At 44.6% G+C, this 24,048-nt stretch overlaps 1 protein-coding gene across 1 annotated transcript in view; it reads right to left on the reverse strand.

Annotated features, from left to right (window-relative positions):
* LOC144681799 (cullin-associated NEDD8-dissociated protein 1-like) overlaps nucleotides 1–24,048 on the reverse strand; it is a 63,703-nt gene that overhangs the window by 14,146 nt on the left and 25,509 nt on the right. Inside the window, exons 8-14 of the mRNA XM_078543809.1 lie at nucleotides 17,500–17,792; nucleotides 14,967–15,108; nucleotides 11,631–13,136; nucleotides 6,928–7,023; nucleotides 4,947–5,116; nucleotides 1,417–1,581; nucleotides 706–813 (exon numbers count right to left, since the gene is read on the reverse strand). Of these exons, the coding sequence (XP_078399935.1) occupies nucleotides 706–813; nucleotides 1,417–1,581; nucleotides 4,947–5,116; nucleotides 6,928–7,023; nucleotides 11,631–13,136; nucleotides 14,967–15,108; nucleotides 17,500–17,792 (2,480 nt within the window). The remainder of the gene's footprint in view (nucleotides 1–705; nucleotides 814–1,416; nucleotides 1,582–4,946; nucleotides 5,117–6,927; nucleotides 7,024–11,630; nucleotides 13,137–14,966; nucleotides 15,109–17,499; nucleotides 17,793–24,048) is intronic.

Genomic DNA, 24,048 nt, shown 5'->3' on the forward strand with positions numbered 1-24,048 from the left:
ACAAGAGAGAATTTAACCATCACCCCATGACATTCAATGGTATTACCATCACTAAATCCCTCACTCTCAACATCCTAGGGGTTACCATTGACCAGAAACTAAATCGGACTAGCCACATAAATACTGTGGCTACAAAAGCAGGTCAGAGGCTGGGAATTCTGCACTAAGTAACTCACCTCCTGACTCTCCAAAGCTTTTCCACCATCTGCAAGGTACAAGTCAGGAGTCTGATGCAATACTCTCCACTTGCCTGGATGAGTGCTGCTCAGACGATGCTCGAGAAACTCAATACCATCCAGGACAAAGCACCTCACTTGATCTGCACTCCGTCCATCTTCAACATCCACTCCCTCCATCATCGACACACAGTGGCAGCAGTGTGTACCACATACAAAATGCACTGCAGCAACTCACTAAGCCTTCTACGACAAGTCAAGGGTAGCAGACACATGGGAAGACCACTACCTGCAAGTTCCCCTCCAAGCCACATAACATCCTAACTTGGAACTATATTGTCGTACCTTTAGTGTCACTTCGTCAATAACCTTATACTCGTTTCTGAACAGCACTGTGTACCTACACCACATGAACTGCTACAGTTCAAGAAGGCAGCTGAACACCACCTTCTCAAGCGAAAGTAAGGATGGGCAACAAATGCTGCACTTCCCAGCAATGCTCACATCCTATGAACAAATAAAAACTTACCTTAGTAGTGCAGGTTGCACGCAGGGGCTCCACCAGCCTGTCTAACCTCTGGAGCACGGCACTGGGGCTAACGGCTGACAATCGCGCTAACATGATGAAAGTCAGCATCTGCAGGAACAAGAAGAAAAGTGAAGCTGTTTAGAAGGAACGAGAAAGTAAAATTCACATTACCAGGTTGGGCGGGGCCAAGAGGCAGGTCACCGGAGTCAGATCACCATCTGTAAGTCGGGTTAACCAAGCGTCCTTATGTATCTGCTACCAGAGTATGAACGCAGCACAGACTGAAGGGACTTGCATGTCCTTTCTCTTGCACTAGATTCTAAGGGTTCTAAGATTAGTTTCTCGCAGTCTCAAATCGGTTCATTTTGAAGGACTTACCAGCAGAGGCACACCCGTGCTCATCACCCGCCCATCACCTCGCCTCTGCCTGCCGCCTGCCTGTCATCTCACCTCTGCCCGCCACCACGCATCTGCTCACCTGTCACGCCTCTGCCCACCGCCCACCGTTACCTCGCCTCTGCCCCTTGCTGCCCCTCACCCACCTGTCACCTTGCCTCTGCCCCTCGCCCACCCAGGTGCATGCCTCTGCTTGGCATCACACTGCCCTTCATCTGCCTGTCACCACCCCTCTGTCTATCACCTGCCCATCACTGTGCCTCTGTCCATTGCTCACACAGCACACGTTTGGCATTTATGGATAAGCTCATTTACCTTGATGTCATAATGATCCTTTAAGCCATCTTCCACATGGTTCAGAAATTCAAAGATGTCCAGCCTATCGAGGCAGCTGTCCAACAAGGTGTACATGCATTCAAAAGCAGCTTTCCTAATGTCAAGCCCATCATCTACCGTGTGTTTGAAAGGTCCCATTTCTACCTGGGAAGAAATGGAGGGATTAGTCAGGAAACCCAGGGTAATTACACAAAACACAAGTAATGGAAGATTAACATGGCGGGTGTGTAAATCAGTGGGGAGTCGCAGTAAATAAGTTCAGATTTCATCATTCATTGCTGCTGCCTGTAGCTAATCCTGCCAGGAGATCTGCTGTACGTCACACTCATCAGTCTTGCGCCATCCTCATACAGACACTGTAGCTCATCTGCAATCACTCAGACATCTGTCACCCAACTACACCTATGGTGACCCCTCTTTCACCCTTGAGAAGAGAGCTCTGTAGATTTTCAGTTGATTGAATGGCTGAAATACTGACGTTTTCTTATCTGGATGTCACTTAAGAGTTCTTTTTGTTCTTGTAGTTTTAACCATCTCTTCACTGGTCTTATGGTCAGTATATGGAATTTTTAGCATATGTCTTAGCATTCACATTTGAAAGACCTCTGTTTTCTTCAACAGATCTTTATTTATTGTCCAGGTTTCCGAGGCTACAGAAAAGTAGATAGAATGTAGCATTTTATGAGTTTTGTCCTTGTTACAAGTTTGAGTTTTCTTGTTAGCACAAACTTCATCTTCACGAAATTACCTCTGGCTATTTCTACCCTTCTTCTGGCTTCAGCATCGCATCTACCATCTTCTGTTATCATTTGTTCTAAATAGACAAACTTATCTACTTGTTTCAGTGTGACACCATCCACTTCAATCTTCATGCTAGTTTCTTCTGATGTATTCCTTCTAACTACCATTATTTTTGTTGTCTTGGTGTTCATACTCAATCCATATTCTGAATTTCTAGATTTTACTTGATCCAAGATATTTTGTAGGGCCTCTTCCGATTTTGCAAGTAGCGCTGTGTCATCAACATACCTCAAGTTTGTTATGTTCTAGCCTCCAATTTTTACCCCTGGAAGTACATCTAATTCACTGAATATTGTTGTGTGTACAGACTGAATAACTTTGACAACAGTACACAGCCTTTTTCTACTCTTGACTTCACTTGAAACCTATCCGATTGTCCATCTTCTATGATGCTCTCTATTTGCTCCCAATAATTCTCACATCTTTATTGTCAACGTCACATTTCAGCAACATGTCCATTAGCTTTTGGTGATAAACACAATTGAATGCTTTTTCATAGTCCCTGATGGATATGTAAAATGTTTTTGTTTACTTCTAGATATTTATCGAAGATTGTTCTTTGGTTAAATAGTCCCTTTCTGGTTTCTACTCCAGGTCTAAATCCAGACTGCCTTTCACCAATTTCTGCTTCAAATGTGTCATTATTTATTTCTATTTTGATTTTCAAGATCACTTTAATGAGATGACTCATTAAGCTTATAGCTCTAAAATTATTGCACTCTATTGCTTTTGGTTTCTCAGCTAGCTTAACGAATAATGAATGTCTCAAGTAGCTTGGAATGTACCCTTTGGTATATATTTGATCATAAAAATTATCACTGTTATTATGTTAATTCTGTTTCTCCAAGGGCTTTTAGATATTCTGTTGTTACTTCACCTATGCCTGGAGCTTTTCCTGTCCTCAATTTTAAAGCATTCTTTACCTCTGACACCATAACGTTTGGTCTATCGTTTGCCTCTATATCTTGAGGATTCCCTCGATTTGGATCATCGTACAATTCACTTATGTATTCTGTCCACGTTTTTGTTACTGCATCCCTTTCAAACAATATTTTAACCATCTTTGTCTTTTAGGCACCCACAATCTATTGTTATCCCTTTCTATCCGTTAAAGATTTCACCTTCTGGTGTATAACTCATTTTGTGATTTCTTTCCAGCTCGAATACTTCATCATGCATCTCTTTAGCCTGCCTACATGCATTTTTTATTTTGTCTTCAATTTCATCATACACAGGTGTGTTTTTTTTTTAATTCCTCTTTCTATCATTATTGTTAGTATCTCATCTGTTATCCACCACCTTGATTGAAACCTTTAAGATCCTGAGGGGTCTTGACAGGGTGGATGTGGAGAGGATGTTTCCTCTTGTGGGGGAATCTAGAACTAGGGGTCACTGTTTAAAAATAAGGGGGCACTCATTTAAGACAGAGGTGAGGAGAAATTCTCTCTCTCAGGGGGCAGAGTGTCTTTGGAACACTCTTCCTCAAAAGGCAGTGGAAGCAGTCTTTGAATATTTTTAAGGCAGAGCTAGATAGATTCTTGATTAACAAGGGGGGTAGGCAGGAATGTGGGATTGAAATTACAATCAGTTCAGTCATGACCTTATTTAATAACGGAGCAGGCTCAAAGGGCCGAATGGCCTACTCCTGCTCCTAATTTGTATGTTCTTTTCCATTTTGGTAATATTTCCTTTGCAACATGTTGTATACTCTCCTTCATATTTTTCCATTTGCTTTCTATTTCTTATTCTGACATCTGTGCTGTTTCCTCAATCCTGAGACATTCATACTTGTTTTTTGACTTTAAGAGCGAATACCCCTCCGATGTTCTCATCCTTCAACATGTCAGGGTCTAAATGGTCACATGTCTTTTTCTTCTTTGGTATTTTCAGTTTCCATCTTAATTTTTGCCATATGGAGACAATGATCTGAACTTATATCCACACTAGGATACGTATGAATGTCCTTTATACTTCATCAGTCATTATTCCTACTAAAATTACACAAGAATAATATTTACAGAATTAGATCACCACAGTCCTAAAGATGGAAAATTGACACACACAATAAAGGGCTGATTTTGTTCTCTTTTGCGACGGGTGCCTGGATGTATAATTCCCAGGCACAAAGCAGTAGTGGAGACCTGTCATACTAGGGATTTCCTGCCCTACACCCCCAAGAGATGGGTGGAGTGGTCACACTCTAAGAAGGCACAGCCATTCTCACGAGGACAGGAAGATGTAACTGATTCGGCAACGTCATTTTTCAACCCCTTACCTACTTCCCCAATATTGCATTTGGATCCACTAGGAGGGTCTCTGTGCCCCTCCTCTGAACTGTGGTTCTGTGATAGCACTCACACCTCAGTGTCAGGAGGTTATGGGCTCAAGTCCCACTCCAGACACTTGAGCCTAAAGTCTAAGCGGATATTCCAGTGAGACAGTGCAGCACTGTCAGAGGTATTCAAATGAAATGTTAAACGGCTCTATCTGCCCTCTCATTTGGACATAAGATGCCACAATGCTATACTGAATAGCAAGGGAGTTATGCCCAGTGTTCTGGTCAATATTTATCTGGTTATGTGGTCATAACCAGATTGTTGTTTTGGGACCTTGCTGTGAACAACTTGGCTATCACATTTAGGATATGGCACGGTCATGTTAGGTGCTTTATCTTTTATCTGTTCAAACCTTCTGTGTGACGTGCTTACCTCTCTGATGAGCTCCTTTCTGACTTTGGTTTCATTGTACAGCTGTGGAAGCACCGTCTCCAGCAAGTCCCTGATCAGAGAAGGCTTATTGTGAGCCGCGCAGTTGAACATCACCAAGGCAACACGTCGGACGTTAAGATCTGGGTCCGCTAGGGTCCGCAAGAAATCTCCTGTAAAAAAGATAAACATTAACGACTGCAGAACAGCATGTCATTCCCTTTTTAAGAGTAAACTTTCCCAATGGCTGGTGTTGCTGCCCTGCTCGGCGTGGGACAGAGCCCTTCCCAGGCCTGTCAACCTACCAATGACAAACTGATGAATTCAAAGCCCCTCAGGCAGAGGAGACCATGTGTGAAATTGGAAAATTGTCTAGTGGGCTGAACCAGAAATGCATGTGTTGGAGTCTCAGACGAGAACAGGGTTAGGTTCAGTTGCTGTGATCCCTTGGTTTAACAAGTTGGCAATATTCCAGGGGTTCAAGCGCGCCTGGTATCTGTACAAAACAGACAACAGTGAACAGGCAGCTGTCAATGGAAACAAAAACTGAGCAGAGGGTAAAGTGGGCAGCCAAATCTCCAGATGCATTTCATCAGCCTCAAGTGTCCAATCTCACATGAGAAACAGCTACTAGGGCAGCATGCTGCAGAGCACCGAACATTCTCAAAATTGAATCCCAGCAAGGAGTTAATGCCTTCTGGAACGGCTGGTGCGCAAGGAGAAACCTTGGCAAGAGAAGTCGCTGGACAGCAAAACGGCAGCACACCCATTCACCACCCGGCTGAAGCTGACTGAACAGAGTCTAGTCCTTACACTCCTTTCATTCAGGGCCCATGGTGCAGCATATGTAAACACTATAAACATGGCTGCAATTGTGGGCTCAATCCATCAAAGTTAGACCTAGCATTCAGCACTCCTGCATCATTTCAGACTGTGCCAAGATTATCATCTGCCAACTGTCAAGGGAGAGCTCAGAGATGGCAATTTTTACAAAACTGAGTGTAGCACTCTCCCTCTGAGTCAGGAGGTCATGGGTTCAAGTCCCACTCCAGAGACTTGAACACATAAACCAGGCTGTCAGAGGGGATGTCTTTTGCACGAGACCCTAAACCCAGGCCCCACCTGTCCTCTCATGTGAACGTAAAAGATTCCACAGCAATATTGGAGCAAGCACAAGAATGTTTTCTCCAGGCCAACATTTATCCTTCAAGCCATACCTGAAACAACTTATCTGGCATTTACCACATTGCTGCTTGTGGGAGAATTGGCTGCTTTGTTTTCTGTGTTACAACTGTGACTACACTTCAAAAGTATTTCATTGGTTGTAAATTTCTCTGAGATGCCCTGAGGCCATGAAAGGTGTTATATAAATCCAAGTTCTTTCTTTACTCATCTAGAATATTCTATTGTAGTGGCACTGTCTACACTAGAAAGTATTCAACTGCCATTGTCCTCTCAATTACACCCTGCGCCTCATAAAAACTGTTAACATAATCTCCCAAAACACATTTCCCCTGAAGATGCTACCCCTTTGTAATCAAATTCATTCTCCCTCAACTGCTCCCTTCACTCTTTTGCAGCACTGGTTTGTCCTCTGGTGTTTTGTACAAGTTCCTATTCATCACATGAACGCTGAGCTAACTGGTGTAGAGTAATGAGAGGACCACCCACCACTGTGGGTGTGCAGGTAGGTATAAAGGAGTCAGGTATTCACCAAACGTCTACATTTCAGCAATGGGAATATTCCAGCCAGGCCCACTGGCTAGTGATAAGAACAACTTCCATCGATTTTTAACCCCCTTCTAGCCCTTGGGTACTGAGTCCAGTGTAGATTGAGGATTGAAACTGGGACCTCATGGTCTGTATGTTCCAGCACTATGTTGGTTGGTGCCTTTACCACAAGGTTGTAAGGAGATGGGAGTTGGGCATTACCCTCCCTTACTTTGTACCTTCTGGCAGAAGTCACTTCCCAATTTCAACTCACCTATACAACCTTTCAGCAGCAGATCAATCCCCTGCGGATGGTCTGAAATTGTAAACTTGACAGCAGTCACCACTGTGCTTCGAGCGTAAGCTGAACCTGTGGGGCATTCAAAACTTGAAACACATAAATTAACTTCCTCAACTTTCCTCAAATCATTTTTTACAATACAGGAATGATTTTGTTGGCCCCAGGGTAGGGTGGGGCAGGAAAGAAAAAAAAATATTTTCTGAACATAAAAGGTTTTCTATTTGACTGTAAAGTGGAAAGAGGTAGGTTTGGGAACATAGGAGCAGGGGCAGGTCATTCATCCCCTTGATCCTGGTCCACCATTTAATTAAGTCATGGCTGATCTGTAGCTCAACACCATTTACCTGCCTTTGTTCCAAATACCTCAATATCCTTGTCCCAGGTATTTATGTGCTCTGGATTTTGCTCTGTCAATGTCAAGTGGGGTCCCAATAATTCCACAGTGGGAGAGATGGCTGACAAAGCATCACCTCACAGATGGGTTGCTAGACACCAAACAGTGGGAAAATACCTCGCCCAAGGGAGATAAAAAAATTGTCCAGTGCTATGGAGCAGCAAGGTCACAGATTGAATTGTTAATCTAAGCTGCACTGGATGGCATCCTCTGTACTAAAAGGGTTAACCTTCTTGTCTTCCTACTAGTTGGGTGAAGGGACATCAGACATCTGACATCTAACATAAAAGACATTTGCCTAAGTTGTCCCAAGATTCAAAGGTGTTGAAATAGTAATTGATAACCAAGCTAGCAAATGGTTCAGCCAATGACTGGAGGTTTGACCCTTTTTGCTTCTTGTTACAGAATTACAAGAATTTTAGGAAGTACATTATAAATTCACATAACTCAATACTTTTTATCTCGAGATCGTCTGTATAAAAATAAAACAGCTTTAGTTCAGTTAAGAAAATATCGTGCTCACCAAGCAACAGGCATACATCCTCTTCTGATGAATGTCCTCAGCTTTCCTCCCTCAACCAGAGTCATCAAACACTCCCAGGCCAGGACCCGCATTGATTCAGTTGAGTTTTGTGACAATCCAGAAACTTTTCATGATAATTTTTCTGATACCAGCTCACAAAATTACCAGATTTATTGAGCTCAATTTCAAACATACCACACATGGTGGGATTTGAACTCATAACCTCAAAGTTGCCAGTCCAGTACTATGCTGCCCATGGTGAGTGATTCATGAATCTTCAGGGATTCATGCTGGGGCTGCTCTTATATGCATTAATGACCAGGGATTGAGGGAAGAGTATCAAAATTTGTTGCTGACAATGCGGGCATTGGAAATTGAGATAAAAGATTGTAAAAGACTGCAGGAGGCCAATAGACTGGCAACATAGGCCGATGCAGTTCAAGGTGGAAAACTGAGGTAATACACATTGCATGTAGGATTAGGCAAAGGAAATACACTTTAAACAATAACATTTTTAAGTGTGACTGGGAACATGTGGACCTTACTGTGCAGATGTAGAGGTCATTTGAAGGCATCAAGTGGATAAGGCCATAAAGGCAGCAATAAAGCTTGCTTTATTTTTTAAATCAAGAGACAGTGTATAGAGCAAAGAGTTAGTAATGAAAATCTTATTTAGGCCACAGTTGGATCATTGTGTACAGTTCAGACAGCCCATTCCTGAAAGGATAAGAGTATTGGGAAAGGTGCAACATCCAGGGTGTAATTGGGAAGAGGGCTAACAGTTATGAAGAGAAACACAAATAGCTAGGGTTTTTTTTCCACCAGAGTTGAAATGATAAAGGAGTGATCTGACAGAGGTCTCCAAGAATATGAAAAGTTCTCAATAAGTAAATGGTAACAGATTGTTTTTACTGGCTGGTGGGTGAGCATGCATTTAAGAAAGTAACAAAAGACAAAGGGAAGGTCAGATATAATATCTTCACAGAGGGTGGACAGAAAATGGAATTCTCTGCCACAAATCCTTGCTTAACCAGAGCTTGTAAGTTCTTTTAAAGGAAATATTCATGGAGAGTGAGCAGGAAAGCAAGATGAGACTAAATGGCTCATGTGGAGATATAGACCAGTATAGACTTGCAGGGAAAGCAGTCTGTTTCTTTGCTGTACAATTTCATTTTTATATTCGTCCATCTATTTATTGTCCATCCCTGATTGCCCTCAAGAAGGTGGGGGTGGCCTGCCTTCTTGAACCGCAGCAGTCCATGTGGTGTAGGTAACACCCACAGTGCTGTTAGGAAGGGAGTTCCAGGATTTTGACCCAGCGACAGCGAAAGAATGATGATTTATTTCCAAATCAGGATGGTGTTCCCATATGTCTGCTGCTCTTGTCTTCCAAGATAGTAGAGGTCGTGGGTTTGGAAGGTGCTATCTAAGGTGAGTTGCTGCAGTGCAACTTGTACATGGTACACACTGCTGACATTGTGAAGGGAATGAATGTTGAATGTTTGTGGATGGGGTGCCAAATCAAGTGGGCTGCTTTGCCCTGCATGGTGTTGAGTTCCTTGAGTGTTGTTGCAGCTGCATTCATCCAGGCAAGTGGAGAGTATTCCATCACACTCCTGACTTGTGCCTTGTAAATGGTGGACAGGCTTTAGGGAATCAGGTAGTGAATTACTCTCTGCAGAATTCCCAGCCTCTGACCTGCTCTTGTAGCTACAGTATTTATATGGCTAGTCCAGCTCAGTTTCTAGTCAATGGTGACCCTAGGATATTGATAGTGGGGGATTCAGCAATAGGAATGCCATTGAATGTCAAGGGGAAATGGTTAGATTCTCTATTGTTGGAAATGGTCAGCCTGGTACTTCTGTGGCGTGAATATTACTTCCCAGTTATCAGCCCAAGCCTGAATATTGTCCAGGTCTTGTGTACTGGGCACGGACTGCTTCAGTATCTAAGGAGTCACAAATGGTGCTGAACATTGCACAATCTTCAACAAACATCCCCACTTCTGACCTTATGATGGAAGGCAGGTCATTGATGAAGCATCTGATGCCAATTAGTTTGGATCCAATATTCTTTAGAATAGACAGCAGCTTTTAAAAGCATGCTCATTCAGTGTCAATTTTGATCAATAATAACCACAGTTAAATTCTGCTCCATTAAGCCTAGCTTCACTCATTAATAATCTGCTAATATGATTTCAGTACTTTCTTTGCACAAAATTTGCAAGATTTGAGCAAGATTAGGGAGCGGATAAAAACTCCCTCATGATAGTGGCACACTCCCAGAAAAGTTATTCAATTCAGGATCAAGTGACATTTTTCAGAAGTAGCTGGCTCTATACTCATTAGGGAGGGAGAGAGGTAATATTAACACCACGTGGCTGAGGAGGTAGAAGTGCTCCTTTCAATAGAGATGGATAGTTGGTGGTGAGAGGTTGGAGGAAGGGGAGTCCAAATTAAATCATCATACATGGACTGTGGATGGAACAGGCATGATGGGACAGGTGACTCTTTTCTCCGTCTGAGCTTTATGTCATTGTGATTTTTGTTCCATTTTTCACTCCCTAATCCCTCCCCAATGGTGATAGCCCATGAAGGGGACAGGTCCATTGGTGTTAGCTGCCCTTATTCAAGTAGCTACGCTTCATTTTGTCAGTACAAACAAACGAGTCTATTGGCTGTAGGAGCCATCACATCTGAGCCAGGAGTACATGGGTTACCAGCAGGTGGTATGGGAACATCTAGATTTGAATTTGAGGTTCACTCTTCCCAAAAACAGGGACACTTGAACTCCAGCAGTTAACTTAAACAAATCAGGAATCAATTTTGGTCACTCCTTGCTGGTCACTTATCAACCAAGCCATCATTCAGAACTCTTATCTATACTTTTCCCTCGTTCAGACCTCCTCACATGCCATTAGCAACCATGGTGGAGGATGGAGTGAGGGGGCAAAGGAAAGAAAAAAAAAGGAAAGAAAAGAGATCGGCTTCTGGATCTAAGCAGCCATAATGTACATAGGTAGAACCCTTTCATGTACTTCAATGTTGGGTTAAAGGATAAAAGCTGCACTTCCTGATTTGTGATTTCCACATGGTATTGAGGGACAGAGAGAAGATGCAGACAGAGAAACAAATCAAAAATGAGTGTTGGGCTCAGAGGGTAGAACCCTCACCTCTGAGTTTCGAGGCCGTTTTCTTTAAACTACACTCTGAAGACTTGAGCAAAACATCTAGGCTGGCACTCCGGTGCAGTTACTGAGGGAGTGCTGCACTGCCATGAGTGCCAACTTTCAGATGAGATGTTAAACTGAGGCCCTATTTGCCCTCTCAGGTGGATATGAAAGATCCCAAGACATTATTTGAAGAAGAGCAGGTGAGTTCCCCCCAGTGTCCTAGAGTCACAGTCACTTACAATGCAGAAGCAGGCCATTTGGCTTTCAAGCACGTCCTAGCTCCCCGTGAGGCAATCCAGTCATAGTCCCACTCCTCCACTTGATCCCTGTCGTCTTTATTTATCCCTCAGACCATTGACTACCACAGCACAAACTTTAAAAAAAAATCTGCTCAATATTACACTGCTGTTTGTGGGTTCTCGCATTTGATAACTGCGTTTTACAACAGTGACTATATACTTCAAAAATACTTCATTGGCTGTGAAGTCCTTTGGGACATGTAGAGGGTGTGAAAATGCTATATAAATGCAAGTTTTTTTTTTAAAGTTTATGACAGAAGCAATGGTTTTATCCTGTTCTATAGTTACCTGACGTGAGTTGTTTCTTCAATCTGGGCAGCAGGTGGGTCGGGTCAATGAGGGTTAATTTTCCCAAACATTCGGCCACCACATTCCGAGTCCCCTCTTCAGCACACTCGCAGTTTTTGAACAGCAAGGCCCAAATATCCTGGACATGAGGTTTCAAACTGTCTGCTGAGGAAGAGCTGATGACTTCTTTCAATGAGTGCAGCAACAAGTACTGTCGCTTGGGCTGACTGGTGATCTCCTTGAGTATGAAAGGAAGATATTCGCTGAGGTTTCCCACACTGATGTTTCCTAATGCATAGGAGGCAGCTGACTTTACCTCCTCGCTAGGTGATGAAAATGCTTCAAGGATGACCATCTTGAGCTCCTTTTGTGCACCTAGGTTCATGGTGCGGCCTATCTCGCCTAAAGAAAGTAGAGCCAGCAAGCGGACTGAGTCAGAGGATTTGGGGTTCTTCACATCTTGGACAAATTGGTTCACCACCGTACTGGCATCCTTTGGACAAGCTGAGGTAAGTGCGGCTACACATTTAGCCACAGAGTAATAGGCCTGTTTGTGCAAAACCACGCCACCGCCTGACTGAGCTGATGAATAGATGGTTCCTGTCAGCTGCTTGAGAAGCTCCATGTAGCCCATGTTAGGAGTCTTGGATACCACCAAAGCCTGGAAGAAGTCCAATATGGCATTCAGAGCCCCTCCTTGGAGCAGCGGTGAGCGAACTAGGTTGAATAGTTCCACCAATATGGACCCGCCAATCTTGGACACAGACGATGGATAGACTTTGGCCAGTGATGTCAGGAAGGTGATGGCCATCTGGGAGACATGCATGTCACTCTCCCCAATCAAGGATGGAAGCTCCTTTAAGACTGATTCGATCATCACTGGCTTAAGACTGTCACCATAATTTTTAATCAGAATATCCAGTGCAGCTAGGGTGCTGAGCTTTAATGCACGCTGGTTCTTCCTAAGAAAGGAGGCCAGGATGGGAACACCCTCACCAAGAATTGGGCGCAGGTCAATTTTTAAAGGAGAACTCGCAATCAGGGTCAAGGTTTTCACTGTGGTCAGTCTTGTGATCTCATTTTTCAGTCGTTCAAGGAAAATCTGCAAAGTGGGATTCAGGTCAGCACCTAGGTTGTCTCCAAGATTACAAATGATCTGTCCCATGCAGGCTATTGCTCTCTCCTTCACCTCTTGGTCGATGTCAGATGCTTTCAATCTCTTTAAAGTGCTACTAAACAAATCCTTCACGTAAGGCTTAGCGTCAAATGAACAAGGCTTGCCCAGTGGACGGATCACTTCTATAAGTTGCTGGGTCACAAGCAAGGCTTCAGAAGTGATTTTGTAGAATGGGTCACTAATGCAGGCTACTGTTGGTGGCAGCAATGTCTTGATGTGAGGGTGGAACACTTCTGGGGGATGATTGCAAAGGATGACATGGAAGAAGGTCAGTGCATCAATCTTCATATTTGAGGTACTCGATTTGTCCGTGAGAGAGTAAATAATGCCTGTAAAATGAAGAAAATGGAATTTGTTTATTGTGACTGAGCATTCAAATACTATTAAATAAACACTTCTCCACAAGTCTAATTCTCTATAAAACCCAAGTCCATCTAAGACTTCAATTTGTCAATTCCTCTAATAGCAAGCATCTCACACGCATGGACAGGGTACAAGGAAAAAGCAACTCATTTGGTATACAAACCCTCTCACATCCAACCTCATATCACCTTCTCACAATGCAACCTTTCAGGCCTCTATTCTATTCTCGCCAAAGTCTGTATTCCTTTGAACTTTTGTCTCTTGTCCCTACTTCCTCTGGTGGGGGAGTCAGGAAAAGGGGATACAAGATTAAGATTAGAGCCAGGCTGTTCAGAGGTGATTTCAGAAAGCCTTTCTTCACACAATGAAATCTGGGAACTCTCCCCTGCCAAATTCTGTTGAGGCTGAGGGGGTGGTCAATTAAAATTTCAAAATGAAGATCAACAGATTTTTTAGGCAAGGGTATTAAGGGTTATGGAGTCAAGGCAGTGGGATGGAGTGCAGATACAGATCAGCCATTATCTAAATGAATAGTGGAACAGACCTGAGGGACTGGATGGCCTCCTCCTGTTTCTATGCTCCTACATCTCATCCACCAATGTTTCTGCCAGCTCCACGCACATTGCACTGAAATCAGGATTTATCTCTTACTCCCAAGTTTTCTTAAGAACTCAAATCTTCCTCGGTCTTCACATTCCGTGATCATTTCCATGCCAAGTCTCACTTAATCCTCATGTTTTTTTTTCCATCCTTGGGCAAAGTGAGAGTTTGAACTTCCCAACAGCTATCACTGGATAGGAAATTTTGGTCCAATCTAGCCTCCATTGCTGGTTGAGGCACATCAAGGTCAATTACAGCATCTCCACTCTTGTCCTAAATGAGAGCAGTTAACTAAACACAGACTGGGAACAGAATCTGGGCTTTTACTGGTCTGTGTAGCTGTTTCACACCACATGATGCAGTTCTCAATCAGGATAGTGGCACCACACAGCCTTTGATAATGGTGGAACGTTTTTTCCCAACTCTTGCGACAGACTCCCAATCAATTAGTTTTTCCCAAAATCGAACTGAGTGCCATTCCCAAGGGAATATGTATTAACAGTAATCAGGATATAGGTACAAATCAAAATGGTTAAATACAAGAGACATGTTGTTTGTGGAGGGTCACAGGTCAGCTGAATCATAAGAGATGTGAGGGTGAATGAATATCCTCCATTTTTCCTAGATTACCTTTGTGAATCTTGCAGTATTTGTACAAGACTCTCCTCAGGAGATTAAATGGATTGGCTGGAGGCCATGACAGTATAAGTTGGACAGTATCAGTGGAAGGAATGCACAGGATGGTCAGGGTTGCCTTTTCTGATTCTATGCTTCTTTTCTTAAATCCTTATTTTGCTGAGTTAGCTATGGGATCGTCGGTTTAAAGAAGCGTTTTGTGAATCCTGCTTTTAGAAGAATTGCCCCTTTTGTTTTGGAGACCTCCTAGCACCAAACAAAATCCATGGCCAAAAGGGTAGGCTAGAGGTCACCTTGATGCCAACTGCATAATGATGGCCTGAGTAATTCGCTTCAGCCTGTGATGAGTGACCTCCGCTTGGGATTCCAGATAGCAACATGTATGAGATCAGGAATTTAGAATGTGTGGGAGGAAGCAGTGCCCCACTGTTCTGCAAATATGGCCTGTTTGTATGCTCCTGCACCAATCCCAGGAAATGTTACTGTTTTGAGTTTCTCTGCACCCTACCTATTTTAGAACTAAGGTGTTAACTGCATCCCACCGCCGCCATTGTTCATACCTGGTACCAAGGCTGGTATATGTTCTGACAAGCCTCCGGGTAGGACACTGGCCAATTCAGTGAGGAGGTTGAAACAGCCTTGTCGAGTCTTCATGCTCTTCTCCTTGAGCTGCTTATGCAAAGCTTTCACTATACTAGGTACCTGCAGGGGAAGGGGTACAGGAAGGAGGCAGGGAGGAGAAAAAAAAAAGGGAAAAGAAAGGGTATACACATGCAAGTGAGGAGGAATATGAAGGAGAAGAGAAAACATTTAAAAGCCACATGAATTAGTTACTCTCTAATCTGTTAAGATTGATTTCAGAGGATGCCACATGTAATTCCACAGGCTTGAACTTTCCCTGGCTCTGCAAACCAAACTTGGGAGAAAGTGCCCCAGATGGTCAGGTTTTCATTCCGGGAGTGGGGGTGGATGTTAACAGGAGTCATGCCTATCACCCCCTGGAAACAGTTCAGAGGGAGCAAAGGGTCTGCCGGGTCTGGAGGTGGGCTGGGTGAAAGACGGGCTTTAGCGACCCAGCACCTTATCCAGCTGCAAAAAGGAAAAACAATAAAACAAAAAACAGCCTTATAGCCCTCATTCCCCCACAGATTCTACATGCACCATCCATGACACCTCATTTCCGCCCCCCCACCTCCACCACCCATGGCCCCTTATTCCCTTTGTGCCAACCTGTGCCCCTCCACCCAACCCCCATGAACATCTGGGACACCTTCTCCCAAGTCAGGTTTACGGAGCCAGGACTTTCCCAACTACACTCCCGACCGGGGAGTGAAAATTCAGGTCTATGTAATTACACATCACTCCAAGGTAAACCAAAGATGGCACATGACCATGACAATACTGGTACGCAAACTCAATAAGCAATTTTGCTGCAGGGGTTATGCAAGTTATATTCATTGCAGTTCTGCAAATTTTCAGGGTTTGCTCTGTTGATTTCTGAATTGTCAATGCAGCTATCCTGTGTGTAATGAAATTGCAGACTGCTATTACCCCTGTGTGTGACTGATTTGCAGACTGCTATTACACCATGTAGCTTTTTAAAAATTAATTTACGGGATCTGGGCATCGCTGGCTAGGCCAGCATTTATTGCCCATCCCTAATTGCCCTGAGAAGGTGACGATGAGCTGCCTTCTTGAACTGTTGCAGTCCCTGTGGTGTTAAGGAGGGAGTTCCAGGATTTTGACCCAGTAACAGTGAAGTAACAGCGATATATTTCCAAGTCAGGATGGTGAATGATTTGGAGGGGAACTTCCAGGTGGTGGGGTTCCCATCTATCTGCTGTCCTTGTTCTTCTAGATGGTAGATCGTGGGTTTGGAAGGTGCTGTCTAAGGAGCCTTAGCGAATTGCTGTAGTGCATCTTGTAGATGGTATACACTGCTGCTACTGTGCGTCAGTGGTGGAGGGAGTGAATGTTTGAGGGTGGGGTGCCAAATCAAGTGGGCTGCTTTGTCCTGGATGGTGACAAGCTTCTTGATGAAGCTACGCTCATCCAGGCAAATGAAGAGTATTCCATTACACTCCTGACTCGTGCCTTGTAGATGGTGGACAGGCTTTGGGGAATCAGGTGGCAAGTTATTCGCCACAGGATTCCCAGCCTATGACCTGCTCTTGTAGCCACAGTATTTATATGGCTGGTCCAGTTCAGTTTCTGATTAATGATAACCCCCATGATCCAGATTTGCAGATTGCTGCTACCCTGTGCGCATAAACGATTTGTGGATTGTTGCTGCCCTGTGCGTGTAACTGATTTGTAGACTATTACCCTGCTTGTGTAACTGATTTGCAGGCTGCTGTTACTGTGTGTGTAAATGATTTGTAGACTATTACCCTGCTTGTGTAACTGATTTGCAGGCTGCTGTTACTGTGTGTGTAAATGATTTGTAGACTATTACCCTGCCTGTAACTGATTTGCAAACTGTTATTACCCTGTGCGTGTAACTAATTTGCAGACTATTACCCTGTGTGTATAACCTATTTGTAGACTGTTATCACCCTGTGTAAGTGATTTGCAGGCTGCTATTACCCTCTGTGTAACACATTCCCAACCTATTACCCTGCACATGTAACTTATTCCCAATCCATTACTACACAGTGCAAGCAATTCATTGCTAGTCTGCTATTCCACTGTATTTGCTCATTATCATTACAAGAATTCTAACCTACTGCTCAGCTGCTCTTCCATGTATTGTTACTACGTTATGGACCATTTGTGCCCCAACTATTGCCCTGTGTATAATCTAGTACCAACCTATTATCATTGCCTATAACATACAACGTATTTTCACATATGCCACTCACTGCCAGCCTGGTAATTACCTAGGACTGATCCAGTCTGTGCTGAGTTAGTGATCTCAGTAAGGGACAGAGAACTGTGCTTGGTCTCAGTGTCCCTGAGATTGGAAGGAAAGAATGAGGTACAGTTCCCTCCACTCTCTCAGCTCCTGCATGTATGTTTTATGATGACAGGCTAAGACTAAGGGAAAGAACAGGGAACACTGGGGAAGAATACCAGCCTACAGAAAATACTCACTTGATGTTGGAGCATCATTAGGGGCATATCTCCCTGTCCCAAGGCATCTGCAGTCTGCAACCAGCTCTGGACTGGTTTGGTCTGCTTCAGGAGAGACACATAAGCGTGAAATATGTCAGCCTTCACATTCTCCTCTCGCTCCTTGAATCGCCCGATTAGGGCCGGCGAAACCGTCTTGTAAAACTCCTGCAGCATCTCATGCCTAGTGCTCACGATGGCATCTAAGCACTTGGTGGAGGCTCGGCGCACCTTCCAGCTCATGTCGTCATCATCCGTGTACTCTTCTTCGCTATCTGGGGCGAGCACAGGAAACACAATGAGGTCCATGGCCTAGAAAGGCACCAAAGCCCTTCCTAAAGCACCTGGTCAAGCCTGACTACCTCAAAACATTTCTGGGGAGTTTAAAAGCAATGCAGTCCAACAGTGTAATAGGCCAAGATGTTTGTTTTTCCTTTAGGGTCAATGAAGCATGGAGGTCTCCTTACTCTCATAAGGCAATATTTATCCCTCAGCCAACATCATTAAAACAGATGATCTGGTCATTCGCCTCATTGCTGTTGTGGTCTTGCTGTACTCAAATTGTCTACCTCATTTCCTATGTTACAACAGGGCCCACACTTCAAAAGTACTCCACTGGCTGTGAAATACTTAGAGGCATCCTGAGGCTATGCAAGGCACTATGTATGTCTAAGTCTTTCTTTCTTCCTTCCTTTGTTTGGGGAGGCAGGGGGGAGGGGGGCTGGTGGGGGCACTGAAAGTCATGGTCCCATCACATGGAAAATCCAGTCATCCCAAAAATTAGCTTGCCATTAAGGTTTTTTGTCAGCTGGGTTTGAGAGGTGCATCAACCTTGCCAAAGAGTTCCAAACCAAGTTAGTGAGAACCCACAGAGGTGGAGTGTATGTTTGATGGGTCTGGAGAACACAATCACTCCATTTTGGGATCCACCCCTCTTATCCAAACCCAGAGAGTTGAAGTGCAAGTTGCAGCTCAGGAACCTTTCAAGTGCGCACATGGGTACTGCTTGGAGTTTAACCAGCTAATGAAATTTGTCAGCACAGAACAGAGATTTGCTTCTCTCTGTTCCCCACTTTTGTTTGGATTTTTGTTATGATCAAGGTGCGGTATGGTATGTCGATACAGAGGGAAAGGAGCGTTTCTCCCCCCCCTCCCCCGACTCTAGGCATCAACAACTCCCATATTAAGCACAGAGAACAAGGCAAAGTCAAGCTTTCCCTACACTATGCCATCAAGCATTCTCAGATCAAAGCAGAGGGTAGGTACAGAGTGAGGACTCTCTACATTACCTGCAGAGAAAGTGGATCCACTGGTTGCAACCTTCCAAAATTCCCTACATTCTGCAAAGGTTCCAGTGGATTGGAAAACCCCAATTGCAATACTTCTATTCAAGAAAGGAAGGATGCAGAAAGCAGGGGCAGAATTTTTCCGTCGGCAAGCTTGGGGAGGGGGGAGACCCTGCTCGTCGATGCGGGATGACGTCGGGGGAAACCCACCCTATTTAAATATTCAGGAAGGCGGGGGCACAGCACGATCAGCTGTCCGCCTGCCGACCTGTCAATGGCCAATTGAGGCCATTGACAGGGTAGTTAAACCAATTCAAGGCCCTTCCCATCCAACCTTAAGGCTGGTGGGCAGGCCAGGAGCCCCAGCGGGCTTCTGAAAAAACATGAAACCTCATCCACCTGCGGGATGAGGTTTCATGTCTGTTTTAAAAAAGTTTAATAAAGTTTTTGTGATATTTATTAACATGTCCCATCTCGTGTGACATTGTCACATGAGGGGGACATGTTAATAATTTTTTTATTTTTAAAGTTTCAAACACTGTCAGCGCTCTCCCTGAGGCAGCACTTAGTCTCAGGGAGATGTGCGTGAAAGAGCGCACTGACAGTTGGGGAAACCCCACCCCCCGCGCACAGGAAGCGCATAGCACTTTCCATCAGGCTGGCCTTAATTGGCCCGCCCACTTAAAATGGCAGCAGGGCCCGTTTCGGCGGCGGTGATTGGCTGCCCGCCCATCAAGGGCAAAATTCTGCCCCAGAAAACTACAGGCCAGTTAGCCTAACATCTGTCATTAGGAGAATGCTGGAATCCATTATTAAGGGAGTAAGTACAGGAGATGGTGGTGTAGTGGTAATGTCACTGGATTAGTATCCCAGAGACCCAAGGTAATGACCCTGGGGCAAGGGCTTAAATCTCAACACAGCAGCTCGTGGAATAAAAAAAAAACTCCTTGAATCAGATGTTTACAACACAGAAGGGGGCCATTTGGCCCATCGTGTCCGCACCCGTCAACAAAGATCTGACTACACTAATCCCATTTTCCAGCGCTTGGCCCATAGCCCTGGAGGCTACGGCAACACAAGTGAATATCTAAATACTTCTTAAATATTACGAGAGTTTCTGACTCAACCACCCTTTCAGGCAGCGAGTTCCAGACTCCCACCACCTGCTGGGTAAAAAAAATTCTCCTCAACTCCCCTCTTAGCCTTCTACCTCGTACCGTGAATCTATGCCTCCTGATTATTGACCCCTCTACTAATGGAAAATATGCCTTCCTATCTGTCCTATCTATGCCCCTCAATCTTATATACCTCTATCAGGTCCTCTCTCAACACTCACTGCTCCAAGGAAAACAACCACAGCCTAGCCAATCCTTCCTCATAGCCCAGGCACTCCAGCCCAGGCAGCATCCTAGTAAATTTCCTCTGCACCCTCTCCAGTGCAATCACATCCTTCCTATAGTGTGGTGACCAGAACTGCACACAGTACTCCAGTTGTGGCCTAACCAATGTTTTATACTGTTCCAGCATAACCTCCCTGCTCCTGTATTCTACACCTCAGCTAATAAAGGCAAGTATCCCATAAGCTTTCTTAACCACCTATCTACCTGCCCTGCTACCTTCAGGGATCTGTGGATATGCACACCAAGGTCCCTCTGATCTTTAGTACTTTCCAGGGTCCTACCATTCATAGTGTAATCCCTTGCCTTGTTAGCCCTCCCCATGTGCATTACCTCTCACTTTTCCAGGTTGAATTCCACTTGCCACTGCTCTGCCCACCTGATCAGTCCATTGATATCATCCAGCAGTTTCCGGCTATCCTCCTCACTATTTACCACCTTATCAATTTTCGTATCATCCACAAACCTCTTGATCATACCCCCTACAGTTAAGTCCAAATCATTTACGTACCCCAGCACCGAGCCCTGCAGAACCCCACCGGAAACAAGACTTCCAGTCACAGAAACATCCCTCTACCATCACCCTCTGCTTCCTGCCTCTCAGCCAATTTTGGATCCAATGTGCCACTTTGCCTTGGATCCCAAGGCTCCTATTTTCTTGACCAGTCTGCCATGAGGGACCTTACCAAAAACCTTACTAAAGTCCATGTAGATTACATCAAATGCATTACCCTCATCAACACTCCTCGTTACCTCCTCAAAAAATTCAATCAAATTTGTGGAACACAACCTTCCCTTAACAAATCCACGCCGACTATCCCTGATTAATCCGTGTCTCTCCAACGTCTGTCCCTCAGAATTCTTTCTAGTAACTTCCTCACCACCAAGGTTAGACTGACTGGCCTGTAATTTCCTGATCTATCCCTTCCTCCCTTTTTTAATAATGGGACAATGTTAAAAGTCCTTCAGTCCTCTGGCACCTCGCCTGTGGCCAGAGAGGATTTGAAAATTACTGCCAGGGCCCCGATCCCGATATCTCTTCCCTTGCCTCCCTCAACAGTCTGGAGAACATCTCATCCGGGCCTGCAGATTTATCCACTTTTAAGGCTGCTAAACCTGCTCGCACCTCCTCTCTCTCTATGTTAATTTCCTCTAATATTTCACAGTCCCCCACCCTGATGTCTATACCCGCGTCATCCTTTGCCATTGTGAAGACCGACACAAAATATTCACTGAGGACCCACGTCTTCCAGGTCCACACACAGATTACCTCTATGGTCCCTAATTGGCCCTACTCTTCCCCTAGTTATTCTCTTGGTCTTTATATATTTAAAAATCCCCTTTGGGTTTCCTTTATTCTATCCACCAATGCTTTCTCATGCACTCTCTTAGCTTTCATAATTTCCTTTTTAAGTTCCCCTCTGCACTTTTTATACTCTAGCAACTCTGCTGTATTGAGCCCTCGGTACCTGCCATAAGCTTCTCTTTTTTTCTTAATCCTAACCTTTATGTCCTTTGACATCCAGAGATCTCCAGACTTGGTCACCCCTTGTCTTTACGGGAACATATTTGCCCTGTACTCTCGTTTTTTCCTCCTCAAATGCCTCCCACTGCTCCGACACAGCTTTATCTGCAAGTAGCTGCTCCCAGTCCATTTGGGCCAAATCGTATCTCATCTTAGTAAAATTAGCCTTTCTCCAATTGAGAGCTTTTATTCCCGGCCCAACCTTACCCTTTTCCATAACGATCCTTAATCTAACGGAGTTATGGTCACTATCTCCAAAATGCTCCCCGACTGATACGCCTTTCACCTGCCTGGGCTCACTTCTGAATATGAGGTCCAGAACTGCCCCCTCCCTTATTGGGCTTTCTACATACTGGCTAAAAAAGTTCTCTCGGATGCAACTTAAGAATTTTGCATCCTCTCTGCCTTGTACACTAAAACCATCCGAGTTAATATTTGGATAGTTAAAATCCCTGACTATTACTGCCCTATTATTCTTACACTTCTCTGAAATTTGATAACATATCTGATCCTCTATCTCTCCCTGACTGTTTGGGGCCCTATAGTACACACCCAACAGTGTGTTTGCCCCTTTTGTGTTTTTTTTACTTCTACCTATATGGCCTCATTTGATGATCTTCCAAGATATCATCCCTTCTCACTGCTATAATTGATTCCTTGATCAATACTGCGACCCCCCATCCTCTTCTATCCCCCTCTCTATCACGTCTGAATATCCTGTTACCAGGAATGTTGAGTTGCCAATCCTGCCCTTCTTTTAGCCAAGACTTGGTCATAGCTTAATTAATTAAGAACAACTTCTGGAATGGAAATCTAGTCTCAGTAATGGCAGCAGGAAACTATCAATTGTCATAAAAAACCATCTGGTTCACTAATATCCTTTAGGGAAGGAAATCTGACATCCTTATCTGATCTGGCCTACATGTGACTTCAGACCCAGATCATTGTGGTTGACTATTAGCTGCCCTCTGAAATGGCCTAGCAAGCCACTCGGTTGTACCAAACCACTACAGAAAAGTCAAAGAGGAGTAAAACTGGACGGACCACCTGGCATTGACCTAGGCACTAGAAACAACAATAGCACACCCAGCCCGATCAACCCTGCAAAGTCCTTCTTACTAACATCTGCGGGCTTGTGCCAAAATAGGGAGAGCTGCCTTCATAGAAGTCAAGTAACAGCCTGACATAGTCATACTCACCGAATGATACCTTACAGAATGTCCCAGGCACCACCATCGCCCCTGGCTATGTCCTGTCCCACCAATAGACCCACCAGAGGTGGCAGCACAGTGGTATATAGTCGGGAGGGAGTTGCCCTGGGAATCCTCAACATCGACTCCGGACTCCATGCAGTCTCATGGCATCAGGTCAAATATCGGCAAGGAAACCTTCTGCTGATTACCACCCACCCTCCCTGAGGTTATGAATTAGTACTCCTCCACATTGAACACCATTTGGAAGAAGCACCAAGGATGGCAAGGGCGCAGAATGAACTCTGGGTGGGGGGCTTCATTATCCATCACCAAGAATTGCTCGGTATCACCATCCCCAAGAATTGCTCGGTATCACCATCCCTTCAGTTGGCCTGAAGGGAATAGTTGCCAGATTGAGCCTGAAGCAGTGGTGAGGGAACCAATAAGAGGGATAAACCTACTAGACCTTGTCCTCACCATTCTACCTGTCGCTGATGCATGTGCCCATGACATATAGGTAGGAGTGACCACCGCACAGTCCTTGTGAAGGTGAAAACCCGTCTTCACACTTGAGGTTATCCTCCATCGTGCTGTGTGTCAGAACAGAACCAGTAGCATCCAAGAGGCACTGTGGGCCATTAGCAGCAGAATTGTATTCAACCACCATCTGTACCTTGGCCCAGCATATCCCCCACTCTACCATTACCATAAAGTCAAGGGATTAACCTGGTTCAACGAACAGTGCAGGAGGGCATGCCAGGAGCAGCACCAAGCATACTTCAAATGAGGTGTCAACCTGGTGAAGCTACAACACAAGACTACTTACGTGCCAACCAGCAGAAGCAGCATGAGATAGACACAGCTAAGTGATACCACTGCCAACAGATCAGATAAAAGCTCTGTAGTCCTGCCACAGCCAGTCATTAATGGTGGTGGACAATTAAACAACTAATCAGAGGAGATAACTCCACAAATATTCCCATCCTCGATAATAGGGGACGTGCAAAAGACAAGGCTGGAGCATTTGCAACCATCTTCAGCCAGATGTGCCAAGCGGATGATCCATCTCGGCATCCTCCAGAGGTTCCCAGCAGATGCTAGTCTTCAGCCAATTTGATTCACTCCATGTG

Source organism: Cetorhinus maximus, chromosome 6 (genome assembly GCF_964194155.1).
Source record: "Cetorhinus maximus chromosome 6, sCetMax3.hap1.1, whole genome shotgun sequence".
Classification (NCBI taxonomy): Eukaryota; Metazoa; Chordata; class Chondrichthyes; order Lamniformes; family Cetorhinidae; genus Cetorhinus; species Cetorhinus maximus.